Source organism: Danaus plexippus (genome assembly GCF_018135715.1).
Source record: "Danaus plexippus chromosome 3 unlocalized genomic scaffold, MEX_DaPlex mxdp_25, whole genome shotgun sequence".
Lineage (NCBI taxonomy): Eukaryota > Metazoa > Arthropoda > Insecta > Lepidoptera > Nymphalidae > Danaus > Danaus plexippus.
In genome coordinates, this window is record NW_026869844.1 from 2,431,598 (window position 1) to 2,448,173 (window position 16,576).

At 38.2% G+C, this 16,576-nt stretch overlaps 2 protein-coding genes across 3 annotated transcripts; one reads left to right on the top strand and one right to left on the bottom strand.

Annotated features, from left to right (window-relative positions):
• The first annotated feature begins 2,267 nt into the window (after positions 1 to 2,267).
• Positions 2,268 to 9,399, top strand: LOC116766478 (actin nucleation-promoting factor WASL-like). The gene is made up of 11 exons (XM_032656335.2): positions 2,268 to 2,609; positions 4,182 to 4,409; positions 4,710 to 4,809; positions 5,482 to 5,619; positions 5,892 to 6,005; positions 6,260 to 6,436; positions 6,538 to 6,597; positions 6,983 to 7,087; positions 7,547 to 7,743; positions 7,864 to 7,956; positions 8,028 to 9,399. Exons 1-11 carry the CDS (start codon positions 2,523 to 2,525, stop codon positions 8,202 to 8,204), a joined length of 1,476 nt encoding a protein of 491 aa, XP_032512226.2. The 5' UTR covers positions 2,268 to 2,522; the 3' UTR covers positions 8,205 to 9,399.
• Positions 9,400 to 9,513: 114 nt separating this feature from the next.
• Positions 9,514 to 16,549, bottom strand: LOC116767792 (zinc finger protein 91-like). Of its 2 annotated transcripts, XM_032658321.2 has the most exons (6): positions 16,489 to 16,549; positions 16,198 to 16,385; positions 15,190 to 15,322; positions 14,028 to 15,123; positions 13,118 to 13,949; positions 9,514 to 13,049 (listed from the first exon to the last, which is right to left on the bottom strand). In XM_032658321.2, exons 2-6 carry the CDS (start codon positions 16,315 to 16,317, stop codon positions 10,341 to 10,343), a joined length of 4,890 nt encoding a protein of 1,629 aa, XP_032514212.2. In that variant the 5' UTR covers positions 16,318 to 16,385; positions 16,489 to 16,549; the 3' UTR covers positions 9,514 to 10,340. The 2 variants fall into 2 exon arrangements, with proteins under 2 accessions (XP_032514212.2, XP_061382657.1); XM_061526673.1 differs by lacking the exon at positions 16,489 to 16,549 and having other exon boundaries at positions 16,198 to 16,437.
• Between the last annotated feature and the right edge of the window lie 27 nt (positions 16,550 to 16,576).

Genomic DNA, 16,576 nt, shown 5'->3' on the forward strand with positions numbered 1-16,576 from the left:
AAAAAAATATATGAAATTTGGTTCAATTAATCCATAAGACTTTGTAAAGTTTACTTTACAGTTTTACATTGCTCTAAGCTTTATTACTTTTATAAAATAACACAAAGATGTCTTAATTTTTTTATCACCAATTTTTTTTTAAATATAATTTATGTATGTATTTAAATCACTGACTTCTAATAATGCCACTGGAAAGGCTGTTCACAAATCAAAACGTTTGCTAGCAATTTTTTGGTTTTCTTTTGAAGCGCCATTAGCGAGTGTCCAGCGAACTAATTTTGACGTATAGTGCAAACGTCTGCGAGAAAAGTGTTTGTTTACGGTTTAATATTTTTGTATTTTGAATTAATTTGATTCGAATTTAATGTTATTCTTGTTATAAGCATTAAATAAAAATTATCAAGAATGAGGTCATGTGTATATTGTAAGCGGCGCTATAAAAAAAACAGTTAAACATCATCCCACAGGTACGTAAGTATAATTTTATTTAGCAATGAATTAGTGGTATTTTTACTTTTTAAAAACCTAATAATATTGCCTTAATTATTTTTATAATTTCTTACTTTAAACAAGGATTAATGAAATTTCGTATGAATTTTATTTTCAACTAGGACCAACAGTGGTTCCATCATATCGATATTTTCATTATCGATATTTAATTTAACACAATTTTCCGGGAAATTGACATAGTTCAGCTTGTGTGGTCAATTTATTTTTCCGCACATGATATTAGCGTATTTCAGTTCAACGTTTTTGGATACTCGAAACCAGAGCCAACAGATTACGTTACTGAACATTATTTTTTCCAGATTTCCACAAGACTTGGAAGAGAGAAAAGTATGGCTTCACAGTATGAAAATTAAAAGCTGGACTCCTAAAACATATAATTCTCTGTGTTCCTTACATTTCGCTGCTGAATGTTTCGACAAACATTTCAACAGTCTATCATTGAAACCAGGTAGCATTCCGATAATATTTGAAGGTTTGTTGTTTGGTTATAAATTAATTACCCCTTATCGTCTCGTCCGTCAACATCAACATCATCGCCTGATCATGACTATGAGGTTGCATCAACTCCTAAAAACGCAAGAATTGAATTTGGATTGTTACTTGACCACTGTTGTGAAATTACAGTAAGGTCATCAAATAAAGTTGCCCAACAAACAAGAAGGTCCTTAAATTTTTCAAAAGCAAAATTAAGAGCTCTAACCCAGCGGGTACGAAGGTTGAAATTTAAAGTAGCCAATATCAAAATTGTAATAAATGATTCATGATGCAATAAATCATTACAAAATGTCGTTTTCATATGCTTGTTAGTGGAATCACTTTTTCGACAAGCATGCAAAATGGCCAATGGGAAGCCGCAGAAAAAAAATATATTTCCGGCAGTTCTCACAGCAAAAGCTATGAAAGAATTGCTACCAAAATCAAAGACTTTGTTTCGAGAATTAAGCGATCATTTTTTGGAAACAATGATGTTTGAAAATTTAGATAGCCATTATGATGTATTTATTAAAAGAAATTGATTTAAGTATATCGATGTTAGAATTTTTGCAGCAACGCAAAATTACTCTTTATCAGGTACAGGTCAATTAAATAAGGTAAGGTAAAGGTAAAGGTATACGAAATTTCTTAACCCGTCAAACAATTTGGGCACGTCAGTAATTAAAAATATAAATTAAATATATAAAACGTCTTTAATTTACCTTTTCGACTGCTGCTTAATAAATTAATTATTCCCTGTCAATTGTTAATATAAGACAAGTAGTAATTATGATGATTCCTTTATTAATGTAAAAACTTATAATCAAAAGTCATCGATATTTGCTCGCTGATATTGACATCACTAGTTTTTGTACCACAGACACTCGCTACGTCCGAAGGCGCCAAAACGGCAATCATCAAACAGGCACAAAAGCACTGCGACAGCGACCATCCCGTGGTAATAATACAGTTCAGTGATTAAAATCATGTTTGACAAAATTAAATCATCAAGTTTAGTTTTGTCATAAATTTTTTTATACCTAAAAAAATATATCAGTTTAAATTGATAAGTAATGTCTACATACTCAATATATTAAGGAATAAACTTAAGCAGTAGTATAGAATTGTTTTCAATTCAATTTTATAATTAAGGGCAATGTATTTTAATATCTCCATTTTTTTAAATCTACAGTATTACCGTTTCAAATTCTGCTGTCAATGTCAAAAGCTATAACGTAAATGTGGTCAGATTGACAGTTATACTTTTTATAAATTGCAACACACAGTTTCGTGATTGATGTTTCACGCACGGGATGTAGAGAAAGTAAATTTATATTTTTTTGTAATTTATACGCGTCCGATGGTGTAATTATTAGGTCTGCGTTTTGAGAAATGCTCTCATTTGGTTTACAATATTCACTGAAGTGCCAAAACTGGAAAATCGGTAAATTAAAATGTTGGGGAATGGTGATGACTGACACTTCGATTCGTGCCTATTTACAGTGATTTTATGAGTGTTTTTGTGCAAGTCCGCCAGGATGCCAAAGGGAGAGAACAGGCCGAGCGTCCTGTTGACTCCGGAAGAGAACGATCTGGTGTTTAGCCTCATCGGAGCTAAATGTCAGGTTAGTGACTTGGAACTGATGTGGCCTTCAATTAAATTTAAGTTTGGTGATTAAGAAAATCATTATCAGCGTTTATCAGTTATGTCTAGATAGAGGTGTTACGGGGAAGATAAAAGATAGTCATGTCAACAGGTTGATGTATTGGAAATTTTTGTTATAATACTTCTTTAACTTTCATACAAATACTTCATACTAAAATATTATCACACAACACTACAAAGTCATAGATAAATGAATTATCTGAGTTTTATGTACATGAAAATTGAAATTTTAAGTTATTGAGATATTTTATTAATAAAATATTAGTCACTATTGATGATTAATGCACCCAGTATTTGTATCATTACATAATAAACAATACCTAATTTATATTCAGGTATTTGTGACATCTGCTACTACCATTAACCACACCATTAAAAACTTAGTTTACATTAATTAACTAATGTTCACCTTGATATAATAAAACTTATCAAAATAGTATAAATAATATATCAATACTTGAAAATTATAATGGTTACATAAAACTAAAATAAGCTTACACTCGAATAATATTGGACTTATAATGTAAACTTTTGCATTCAAATCGTTATTATATTAGATTATTTAAATTAATCTGTGGTCAAATCTCTCCCACCAGTATAGTTTGATCTCTGAATGTCATATAACCAGTTGCTGAGACAATGTCATGAATTATTAAACACTTGTTGCACTTGTTGTATAATATTAAAAAAAAAGAAAACTTAACATTTCACTATTACATAAACTGTTTTATAATTAAATGTCCATTGTATGTAAAAAGATAAAATATTAATGAGCTTTAGCATATAAAATGTGATAGAGGGAAATACTGATTTGCATATCAAAATTGAACCTTATGGCCATTGTTTCTTTGGATATTTGTAAAAAATTTTGGTTGAATTATTAATTAATTATTAAATCGTTAACACAGTGTATGATATTTTCTATCAGTTGTAAACACAATGGTTACACAGTGTTAGTTCATTAGTATTCACAACTTGGAGAAAGTGAGCCAGGAAGCAATCAAGTCACTTCCTGAGATCACTTGTCTGGTTTCAAACTTGCATATTGATGTCACAGACTATATAATGCTATGAATGACATAATCCACAGATAATAAAAGAAAAACTATATTAATATTATATAAGTCATTTGTATAACAACTTTAAATTATAGTAAATGAGTAATTAGTACAGAAATCAAATTTCTAATTAATTAACAACATCATTATGTAATTTAGGAATATTTAATCAGGTCTAACTTCACATAATTAGTGATGGATCTCTCAATAAAATTTGTTACTTTAAACACGGAACTATGTGCAAATTATCTTTCATGAGATTATATATATATATATAATGTCATAGCAAAAATTTATTGATACAAACCAACACTTTAAGTTATATCACATATTATGGGTGATTTGACAATTGTGACATAACTACAATATATGTATATTGATCATAAAAAATATAACCGCCACAATTATTCGTACATAAAACAAAATTGATATGAAAGTAATGATTTAAAATTACCATAACATTGTAATTGTAGAGTCTAGCGACAGCTGTAGTACAATTATTCACTACCGAGGGACCGGATCATTCAGAATGGAAGAAGAAAGACACGGGGGTGCTGTGCCTTATAAAAGATAATAGCAAACGTTCATACTTCTTCCGGATCTACTGCCTCTATCGGAGGTCGTTGATTTGGGAACATGAAGTCTATCTGCAGATTGAATACAAAAATCCCAGACCGTATTTACATACGTTTGAAGCCGAGGTAAATGTTACCTTTACCTACTTTACGTTATTTGTCGCATCAGTATGCTTATCCTAAGTCTTCTGTCATATAAAAAATATATCGTATTTTTATTTATTTCACATTTTCATTCATCAATGTTTTCAAATTACAGTATAAAGTTTTTTAAATGTGAGACGGGACACGTCACGTATTTAGTTTGACGTTTCAAACTTGTGTTAATTGTACTGTTTTCTGTATAATTACCAAAAGTAATAACCAGCAAATAACTTTTGTAATAATTATTATCAATGATTGAAATATATATTTTTTTTCTTATAGGAATACATGACGGCATTTAATTTCGCAAATGAAATGGAGGCGACGGTGCTAAGGAATATTCTTTTAGAGAAAATTGAACTGCGTAAACAAAGACGGCAAGGTTGGTGGCTTATGTTCTAATATGAATTAAATAGTCTAGAAATATACATCATAAGAGTCCACTGGACCCAGATTTTGACTGGAAACAAGAGCAACAGTAGACGTTGCATACATGTAACATGGTTGACTATGAATAAATAACTTATTTTTCACGTATAATAGGTTGTATTTTAAAATTTTGATGATATATTTTATGTACGATATTATCATTCACACGATCAGCATTGAATCTCCGATTTCCGGGATATCCCGTTCCAGTCACTTCTCCAATTACGTTATCGTGCTCTCACTCGTGTGAACTAGGCTTTTTAAATGTAGACGCGGGTTCGATTCCCGTTCGCGGAAATGAATTTTGACATTATATATTCATGGTCATACAAAATTAATTCAGATTCAACAAAAGCATTAGTATTCGTTATTCAAATCATAAACGATGATTTCATCCTAATATTTGTTTATCTGTTTACAAACGACAAATTACCCCGCCAACAATGGCGTTGTGTACAAACAGACAAGAAAAAACATAACAGATGAATAATTGGCATATTATGTGAAAACAAATATATATATATATATAAACAATAATAAACGCTTAAAGTTTAATTTATACTTAAATAGTTTTTTATATGTCAATATTTGGCGCAATTTTGAAATGTTGTAATGTGTATGACAGTTCGTAACAATCGTTCGATGATGGTCCCCCGTAATAACTCGACGGTTCATGAGTCTTCGTCGCGGTACAACGGCGCCCCTCCCCCGCCGCCGCTCACCACCACCACCGCCACCACCAATACTAAGACTAACACCCTCAGTGAGTATTATAATCACAACACATATATAATATGTATAAATGCACACTTTTTTATTTTCTATATGGTAACATTTTTTCTTATATTGGCTGCAAAATTTTAATCTATAAAGAAAGTATTTTTTATATTTGGCAACACTTACCATATTATGAATTTTTAAAGTAACTGTAAAGTTTAAAATTAATTATGGCATGTTTATTCCTTTGTTTTTTTTTCTATTTCTTCCATATTTTTACATAAAGGTTATATTTAAACAAATGTGTGTAAATTACAGATTCCTTGAAAGGCTCGGGGAGGAAACCGAAAGCGCGCAAACTGACCAAGGCTGACATCGGCATGCCGAAGGACTTCAAGCACGTGTCACACGTCGGATGGGACGCCAACAAAGGTCATAAATGATATACGATTTACACGTCGTAGCTAAAATATAATTACTGCAAAATATGTGTCAATGTACTATTAAGACTATGAAAAGGTCAATTATAAAAAATATTAATTTAACCTTTCGTAGTGACGGTATTATAAAGGCTACAATCAAACACATCGCAACAGTTGCATGCAGTATGAAGTTCCGTGAAACAGGCGATAGATGTCGCTTGACATAGACAGGTCAATAATAACAATAACTTCAACCGAGTACAGGGTTCGACGTGGATCTGCCCGAGGAGAAGCTCCGCTGGTTCTTCGACAAGGCGGGCGTGTCGGAGACGCAGCTCAACGACCAGGAGACGAGGATGTTCATATACGACTTCATCATCAAGAACGGCGGAGCGGACGCGGTCAACGAGGACCTCACGGACGAACCGCCGCCGCCATACTGTGAGTTCACTTACTTATACTTACTTGGAGGACAGACGTTCCATATTCAGTTATACTTGTCCATATATAAGTATGATTGTAATCTATTTATTTATTTCCAGCGGAGTCCCGGAGCCCTGCGCCGCCTGTCCCCGCCCGCGCCCCGCATCCCCCCGCGCCCCGTACGTGTATATCACATATCTATAAAATGTTCTCAACAGGACCTTGGTTAAACAACAGATAACTACATGGCGAGGTTCCATCAAGATTAAATAATACCGTTATTTGGTGAACATGTCGCCTACCGTGCAGCGCAAGCTGCATCAGTGTTGAGCCATGACAGATTTTAGGAATGTATCGTAATATTACTACGTAGTTTTATTCTTTGCTTTCTCCGCATCAGTTGCTCGTGATTAGACAAGATCACGTGATCAAACAAGGACCTGTATATATTTTTATAGCGACTAATTAGTTGTCATTACTGTGTCAGTTAATATGACTCAGTATGTTTTTGTTTCCATACCTGTATCGTGTTTCTCCGTGTAATATTTGTCTATTCCTCGTCAGCGTCTCGTGCTCCGCCCCCGCCGCCGGCGCGGTCCGTACCCCCTCCGCCGCCGCCGCCAGCGACCCTCGCGCCGCGGAACCCTCCGCCGCCCAGACCGACACAACGTATGTACAACACACACGCACATGCACGCACACACTATTGACGACGATGATATCAATAAAACATTGATACTACATATATTACGTTACAGCGACATCTACCGTCCGTGTGTAGTAACTTTATACAACCGTAATGTCTTTATCCAGCGATAACTTCACGGTACTCCAGAATAATTTTCGGAATACCGTGTAGATGTCGTATAACGTTTACATCACTGTAAAGCTTCATCGAAATACTACCAGTAGTTTATGCGTGAAAGAGCAAAAAAATATCTTCACATTCTCACAAACTTCCGCATTTATGTAATGTGGTTTAAAAATTATTTTATTATATTTCGTGCTCATCTTTTTCTCATGTTGTGTTCGTCACGTGTCATTGATAAATGTATGTACACCTGTTGGAGTACGTAATAAATAATAATATCCGTATCTCTAATCTGTTCCGTATGTATAATGTTTCAGCCCCGGCCCCGGCGCCGCCGTCCATGCCTCCCCCTCCACCCCCGCCGTCGCTGGCTCCGCCTCCGCCGCCGCCTCCCCCCGCACCGCCCGCGCCTCCCCCGCCGAGCTCCGAGGACAGGGCAGAGCTGCCCGCCGCCAGCAGTGACCCGCGGGCCGCTCTCATGGCGAGCATACGGAGCGGCAACAAGAACTTGAGGGTACGGGGGACTTGTTACTATCTATATTACTCATTTGTATGACGCTACTGGGAACATGGACACATGGATTGGTTGAGTTTGTAGAAATAAACACTACTAATGGAAAGTATTTGTCTCCAGCCCGTGGATTCCGTATCGAAGTCTTCGGCCAGCACGGACGACAGCAGGAACAACTTATTGAGCGAAATCCGTCAAGGGATCACATTGAAATCGGTATGTCGTTACTCTGGACGCGTCATAACAAGATGTACATTTGAATCTCTACATAATGATCGTTCAACCAGGTGCGGCGGGAGAGTGTCACCGCGGGCGACGAGAAGACTACCAACAACGTAGAAAACGCGAGTGGACTCGCCGGCGCGCTGGCCCGGGCGCTCAAAGAGCGGGCGAGGGCGATACACTCCTCGGACGACGAAGACGACACCGACAACACCACCAGCGACGGAGAGTGGGACTTCTAGACACACGCAGCAGAAGAGAGAGAGAGAGAGAGAAACAATATTCATACGCTCACACCACATCATATGAGAATAAAAACATTTTAAAACTGACAGATGTGACAGGATTGTTTGGCGCTTGACAACTGTATATAATAAGATATTAAAAACGACCAAGAGGACTCGGTTTTATAATACTTGATGCATTGATGTTTTGATACGCTCACACACTGATTTTTACCGACCTGGCCGACGCCTCTCACACCGCCAGCATATGATTCATTTGGACATTGAAGCATTTTTATGACCTTGACCATAAAGTATTGTATCTCAGCAATAGTTTAAACATTTTGTAATTAACAAATAATTAATTATAACCAAACGAGCACAGAAAAAAAATATCAACAATTTTGACGCTTATTAGTTAATGTGTTACGGGGTTTATTTCATGTAGAGGTAACATAACCCGTTTTATTTTTCAATATTTTTTTTTTTTTTGAGTTTGCCGAGGAAGTCTGTTCGCGGCCAATCGGCTGCTCAAGAGGATGTTATGTTCAATAGAAAATGTACGCCTGGACTCGCATGAAATGCGTTTGATTTAGTTATTTTTGTAACTAACAAGTGATTTTGATTGTCTGTAGCCGTTTCATACAACGTGTATCTGTATATAGTAAGAGGTAATAATCGACTGATCATAAAATGGTGATGCAAGGCACGTATTTTTTATTCTGTTACGAGTATTTGTGATGTAATCTAAGTTCTATTTCGGTATTCCACTGCCGCAGCGTTTTTTTAATGTAATTTGAAACTAATTTATATGCACTTTTTTATATTGAAGCAATAATGTTAACTAATATGTTCGGGCGCTCAGTCGGTGCTGGCGCGTCGTTTGTTATCTGCGTATTGTATAGTGGATTCGGTAATTAGAGCGCTAATCGACAGTTATTTATTATCAGTTATATTTACTAAAGCATTTTAACTTCATATCATAGTAATCGTCGGCCTTTCGTGTGGTCGTCTGCGTCGGTGACCGCAGACGGCGCACGTGTGTATGTTAGGGTAGCATTAACTAAACTTAAGACGCAAAGCTATTTTTATAATACGGGAGATCGTTTTGTATCGTTGTTCTGTGCGCGGCCTGGGCTGTGGAGCCGTCTGAGTGACGTTTTATAACCATCTGTAAACACCATGTTGACTAAATAAATGATTATTACTTTTATACTGTTATTTAAACATTTTTTTCATACAATTTTTGACTTTACACACAATGGCCGCCATATTGAACCCGTCGTGAAGACCTCGGAGTAGTTTGATGGGAAAATAATGGATAATATCAATTATGTAAAATTTTTATTAAATGTTTCATTTAAAATAAGATATTTATTCAATAAGAACGAGTGACTATTATAAATGTATTTTGATCATAAAATTAATATAATATAATAGTATCACAACAAAATTAAATAAAAAAAATATCATGAGAACAATTAATGTCTAACGTAGTTCACACTAACTCACTCAGACCTCACTCCGTAAATTGTTCTTAATGTACTCGACACCGTCTGATCACGTTTTAAAGCTACAGGACTATGTTTGATACAATCTCAACAAATATCCTTTAATCGAAACAGCATTCACGTACTATGGAGACATTAACATGCTACGCCTATCGTAAACAACTATCAATATCCGGCAAAAATACAAACAAATAAGTAAGAAAATGCCCTTGTAATAAGACGTCTTCCCAAGGGAAGCGAAGCGGACCAATAAAAACACGTACATTAACTTAAATATATACAGAAAGAGATATTTAAAAGTAATGAAACAAGGTCCAAAACGCAAAGCACGGACTATCATACAGCTTACATGATAAAAACGACTGTGTTATACAAAGCCTAACCTAGAGTGGTTATTTACAACATGGCAGCGTTATAGCTGGTGATAAGTATATTTACACGCGAGAGCTTAGTCTATATAGAAACGGTTAACTAAATAGAGGAGGAGGAAACCGGGTCACGTGTGTCCTGGTAAGACTAACTCTGACTACACGCGGTATTGTGATCTAACTCTTCAGTTTCACAGAAACCAGACGATAGATGCAACTGAACTCTCTGAAGATTTTCATACAAAAAATTCATGTAAAACTTAACTCTGTACTAACTAGTCGTCTATTGTGATGACGGAGGCTTCGTTAGACTCGTAGTCCGCCGACTCTTCGTCCGTGAGCACCACAACGCTCCCACCGACGCTGTTCTGGTCACCTTTAGTCCGGATGCTGTTTTTGCTACATTTATTTTTATAGAGCGACAGAACGTCTGATATAATGGGCGCGTGCACCAACGAGTGTACTTTCTTTTCCTCTACATTTAGAGAGCCCTGACTGTCCTCGTCCTGCGATGGCACGTTTGACGTCACTTCCGTTTTCTCATTCGCTTTCTCGTCCAAGTTCTCGCCTTCGTCTTCGTATCCGTAATATTTCTCGTCGTCTTTTTCGTCTCTCGGCACATAGGAGTTGATCAGCTCCGTCAAGTTGGCGTCGGATGTGAACACTTTGGTCGGATCAGACTCCTCCTTGTCGCATTGATGCAACGAAAATAACTTTGAAGATGTGAAGTACTTGAGACACAGGTGGCACTGGTTCTGTAGATGAGCTCGATAGTGGTTGTGCAGGTTGGGGAAGTCTTGCTTGCAGACCACGCACTGCTCTGGCATCACGGTGGCTCTGTAGTGCAGCTTCTTGAGTGATTTGTGAACAAACTTCATGTGTCGGATGAAGGGGCCGTACTTGACGAACTGCTCACCGCACTTTCTACACTTGATGGGTCTCTTTTTGTATTTCCTGCTCCTGTGCGAAAACGCGTGTATATTGAACGCGTCCATCGTCTTGAACTTGAGGTCGCAGAATCGACACGATATAGAACCGGAGCCTCTATGGATTTGGAGATGCATTTTCTTTGAGTTTTTCTTTGTGACTGGTTTAAAGCAGAACTCGCACTCCTCGTACTGGCTGCGATCGCCGGTAGTGTTAGTGTCGGCGACTTCCTCCTCGCTGTCTATAGCACAGAGATGATTGTCGAAGTCCGCCCGCGAGTAGAAGTACTCCCCGCACTTCTGACACTTGTTCTCCTCGTGATAGTCCAGATGTCTATGAAGGTTGAAGAACGTTTTGTTACAAATGTTGCATTTCTCCTGTTTGGATTCCTTCGGCAACACGATCCACTCCTTGTGGTCGCCGTGGACGTCTCTCATGTGGTAGATCATCTTCCTGAAGGCCACGAAAGTTTCATCGCAGTGTTCACACTTGGTCGGGTTGTCCACATTGAGTTGGGAGAAGTGGTGATTCTTATGTTTCCTGTACAGGGTCATGGTATTGAATTTCCTGTTGCAGTAGATACAGCCGTAGTAGCCGACAGTGCGGTGGTAGATCTTGTGCGTGCTGAGAGCGTACTCGTTTTCGAACACTTTGAAACAGTAATCGCATACGATTTCCTTTTTCCCTTCGAACGCCTCTTTGAACGTTCTTATGTCGTGCTGGGTTCGCAAATGACAGTCTAACTTGACTTGCAAATGGAAAGCCTTGTAACATATATGGCACTTGACCTTCTTGGGGTAGATCTCGGTGTCGCCGAGGAGTTTCTTCTTAGCGCAGCTGAAGGTGAGATGCCCCTCCAGAAACCTGGAACTACCGAAGTACTCGAAACAGTAATTGCATCGGAGCGAATTGTGATAGTCGATGTGTCGTTCGAAGTTTCCTTTACTGGCCAATATTTTAAAGCATATGGAGCATTGGAACTCCTTGAGCGGTCCGTCGGGAGTCTGCACGCCGCGTTCCGCTATCCACGTCTCGTTGACGCCGTGAGCGTCTCGAAGGTGGTATTGGAGGTCGTAGCCGCGTGTAAATGTTTCTTCGCAGTGGCTACATTTCAGAGGATTATCGATATACTTCTGTGTCAAGTGACCCTTTATGTGAACCCTATGATTTTTCAGGGAGATTGTTTTCTTTCCACAAAACTTGCATTTGAAAAACTCTGGCTTTCTGAGATGGGCTTCCTCGTGGTATTGCAACCTCCGCTCGTCCAAGAAGACCTTCGCACATAGCTTGCAAGAATAATAGCGAGGCGTTGGGGCGTCTGGGTCCTGTTTGATCATTTTGCTCTCCGGGTGAGTGCGCCGCAGGTGCCGGATCAGTTTCCCCAGGTCCGGATAGTATCGCGAGCAAATCGGACATTTCACTTTGTCTTTCCTGAGCCTCTCTATCCTCTTTTTATGCGACTGATGATCGAAGTTATGCCCCTTCACGTGTCTCTTGAAGTAATCTTCGACTAGATATCCCTTCCCACAGATGTGGCACTTGAAAGGTCCGTTGTCGTCTTCGAAATGCGATCTAGTATGGAGCTCGAGACGTTTCTTGTTAGTGAACTGCAAATTGCAGATATCGCACTGATGGCGAGCGCCGTACAGGGACGTCTTCGAGTTGTGCCAGATCACGTGGTGTTTCAACGAGGTTTCCGAATCGCAGACCTTCCCGCAGAGGTGGCAGCTGTAGGTTCCGTCGAAGACGTTTTTATCCACCGTATTGGGCAACTCGGCTCCGACTACAGTGTTGCTGGCGCTCTCGCCGCGTTTGTAGTGTATCGCCATATGCGAGAGGTACACCTTCCGATGCTGGAACACTCTCTTGCATATCGAACATTCGTAATCCTTGCTCTGGAAGCGAGTCTGTTTATGGAAATTCATGTGTGCCTGAGCGGCCCGGAGGTGCTTGCTTTTCCTGTTGCAGATGTTGCAGGTCAGTAGGGCCGGGTCTAGATTCGTGTCCTTGTAGTGATCGCGCATGTGCAGTTTGTAATGACATTGGAATCGGAAGGTCTGAAACAATTGATTATGCGTTAGAAAATATGTTAAGAATCATTGTAACCGATGAAGAGCCTACCGACCTCTTTACATACAAAGCATTCCAATTTCTTTTCCATGTTCTTACCAACATTATTGTGCCAGTTGATATGCCGCTTAAGTGATATCAGAGTGGGCAGAGTTTTGTTGCAAGTGGGACAGCTGAATCCGCTCATGTTGACTAAAGGTTTAACATCGGTGGCGGAATTTTCATTGACGCCGTTGTGATTCTGGAGCTCGTCCAGGGGTTCCGCCTTGGTCACAACGACTTCACAAAAATCCGCCAAATCGGCTTTCATTTTCGAATCCATCGGCTGCTGTTTCAGTCTGTGAATCAGCTTGATGTGATTGGCCAGATTGCTGCAGCTCTTGAACTGTTCAGTGCATTGGATACACGTGTACTGGTTCTTGGGCTTGATGTTCACTGAGATGTGCGTCTGGTTGTGCTCGTTGATCGCGCTCACCTTCATCTCTATATCGCATATCAAGCATCGGACCGAACAGTCCTTCAGGTTAATCTTCGCCCTCTTGGTGCCGGACGTCATATGGTGCTTGGTTCTCTTGTGCTGCAACAGCTGTCTCTTGTATGAAAATTGTTTTTCACAAATATCACACGTGTTATCGTCTTCGCCGTCTTCTTGACTAGTGTCAGAGTCGTACTGAGCGAATGATGGGTCCATTACGTTGATGCTATCTGCTGACTGATGTGTTTCGGGACCTTCTATTTTCACTTCACGCCTATGCTTCTCCTCGTGAGATTGTAAGGCTTTTTTATATTTAAACGTCTTATCACAATGTTGACACTGCAAGGTTGTTTTTGGAGTATTTATGCTGTATTCAGAATGTATCGATCCACAGTCTTCAACTGTACTCGCTCTGTAATAACAAGAACACGTCATTAAAGGTAACACTAATATATATATATATATATATTAAGATGTAATAATATCTCACCGAGATTCCTCGTCGCCCCCCTCATCGGCGTCATCTATATTGGACATGTGAGCAGCCAGGTGTTTGATCAGTAACTCCTGGCTCGGCAGCTCTTTGTTGCACATTCTGCACTGGAAATTTTCTTTAGTAGCACCAGATTCAATCGTCCGAGTCGGAAAGAAGTGCAGCTTAACGTGTACAAAGTAATTGGATTTCGTCGTCGTCTGTTTGCAGACGGGGCACATGATGTCCGCGGCATTGCCCTTCTTGGTACATTCGCCGATATGAGCGGTGTACTTATAGAAGTCGTCGATATTCTCTTCACAGTAGCAGCACGGAACACATATTTTTCCGTCGCGATCCCTCATGCACACCTTGTCCTTGTCGAGTTCCATGGCGTGTTCGAGCTTCATGTGCTCCTGCAAGCCCTCCACAGTTCCAGATTTCAAGGAACACAACTCGCAATCCAGTCTGTTTCTTTTACGTGTAATGTTGATCGGCTCTAGAGATATCAAAAGCTCTTTCATCGGTGGTCTGCTACAGATCTCGTTGTGTCTTTTGAGCATTATCTTCAATTTGAATTCTTTCCCGCATTTTTCGCATTTCAGTTTATCGTCATCGTCGTGAGCGTCTCTCACATTCGATAATTCTGGCACATATGCATTCAACATTGAATCTTCTTTGGTCACCGAGTCATATTTTAATGCATTTTTTCTTTTATGACATTTAGAATGTCCCGAGAGACTGTTCTTTGACTTGAATGCTTTGGAACATATATCACATTTGTACAGTAGCGGATCGTCTGAATCGGTTTCCTGAGAGTAAAATGAGCCACTGTCATCGAAGTCGGAATCGTAATTCGAGAGCATTTTTGGCTTCTTGCGTGTCCTTCTTAATTCTTCGACTCTTTTGGAACTGCCTGGTCTACAGTCACTACTGGTTGATGCGTCACCCATACTATCTTTACTGCGTTTTCTGTTACGACTGATGGGAGTGAGTTTGCTCTCGATCGACATTTTACTATCATTTGAAGACGAAGGCTTTGAAACTTCCAGGTGAGTTGATATTGCGGAGTCACTGCTTTGTCTATTTGGCGGTGGAGGTGTAGAACTGAAAGCTGTACAAAAATTTTCGGAACATGACCTACATACAAAGAGTGAACATTACAAATAACAATACTGACCTGGAGGTGGAATATAATTGCGTCTCAACTCTTGATCTGATCTCTCACATTGCTGTTTAAAAATGTGAGCGCTGCTGAGTTTCTGTATACATTCACTACAAATTTTGTCCGGAAGTCCATCACCTTCATATATCTAACGATAAATATGAAAACATCAAACACTATACTAACATCAATCAAGCAGACAAACAGGAAATAACAGTTAATAAAAATGATAATGTAAAAAGTGACACCGAAATAACAAATAGTTAACTGAAACAAGTTGCAAGAGACGATGTAATAATAGATTTAATTAATGTGCAACGTGTAGACAGGAACAATAGAGCACACTGAAGCAATACAGAGTCAATTGAAACTAATCAGCACGATTGAGCTTTCTTGTTGAATCAATCGATTATCAATTTCAGGAAAATATTGTTTGAAAAAAATAAACTAATTAAATTACCTCTTTAGAGAAAAGCTAACATGAGATCCTAAGTTTAACATGATGCTGGAGAGGAAGAAAATTTGAAATATTTATGACCTTTTACAAACAAAATCCACAACTGAAGTAATCAAGTTATGAAATTGACACTTTTGAAATCACTGATTACTAGGAATTTTGTTTTTGAATCAAAAAAATCAAAGTAGTTTACAGAAAAGGCTAAAGACATTTTAACATACATATAAAATAATGTTAAACCAATTACTGCTTTTTAACTTTGATTTTGATAGAATTTTTGTCAAGACGACAATAATACACTATACCATAATCAAGTTACTAAATTCTATGTCCACAAGTCTAATTATCATTTTAAGAAATTAGATAAATTTGACGATATTCCAAATTCAAACGCTACATCCGAATCAAATTATAGAGAGAAACATATGAGCGATGTTAAACACAACGTGCAAAGTCATTAAATAATGAAAAATGGGCGTAGAAGTTGTAAATGTGGTACAAAAGTTTAAGCTAAAGCTTTTAATTCCGCTCATGTTACAACGATCGGTTTCTTATTTCGTACTTACTTTAACTCGAGCACATTCCATTACCATCTCCGCTAACTGCAAATTGTTATCCATAGTGAAGATCGAATAGAAGTCACCCAGTTTCAGGCACAATCTGCATTTTCCTAGCTTGAGTGCCATATTGATTTGTTCACGGATCCCTTCATTTCACTTCAACATCATATTTGATTCAGACGGTTTTTCTCCACCTTTGAAAGTATATTTAGGTCACGAATCCTATTTTACTTCGTATTTTGCATAAATTATATTTTGTATATCAAGTATATCAACAAAAACGAAAATTGTGAATACCTTAAAAACCGGCATCCTCCATTCGCGAATTATTAGAAGTACCTAAAGAGTAAAGTTATAATAGCAATCCATAGGGTTGCCTGATTGT

Coding starts and splice junctions, on each gene's coding strand:
- LOC116766478 (XM_032656335.2), top strand. CDS start 2,523: ATGCCAAAGGGAGAGAACAGGCCGAGCGTCCTGTTGACTCCGGAAGAG. Junction 4,410..4,709: donor TACATACGTTTGAAGCCGAG/GTAAATGTTACC, acceptor TTTTTCTTATAG/GAATACATGACGGCATTTAA. Junction 7,957..8,027: donor AAGGGATCACATTGAAATCG/GTATGTCGTTAC, acceptor TCGTTCAACCAG/GTGCGGCGGGAGAGTGTCAC.
- LOC116767792 (XM_032658321.2), bottom strand. CDS start 16,317: ATGGCACTCAAGCTAGGAAAATGCAGATTGTGCCTGAAACTGGGTGAC. Junction 13,950..14,027: donor GGGGGCGACGAGGAATCTCG/GTGAGATATTAT, acceptor TTGTTATTACAG/AGCGAGTACAGTTGAAGACT. Junction 13,050..13,117: donor AATGCTTTGTATGTAAAGAG/GTCGGTAGGCTC, acceptor CAATTGTTTCAG/ACCTTCCGATTCCAATGTCA.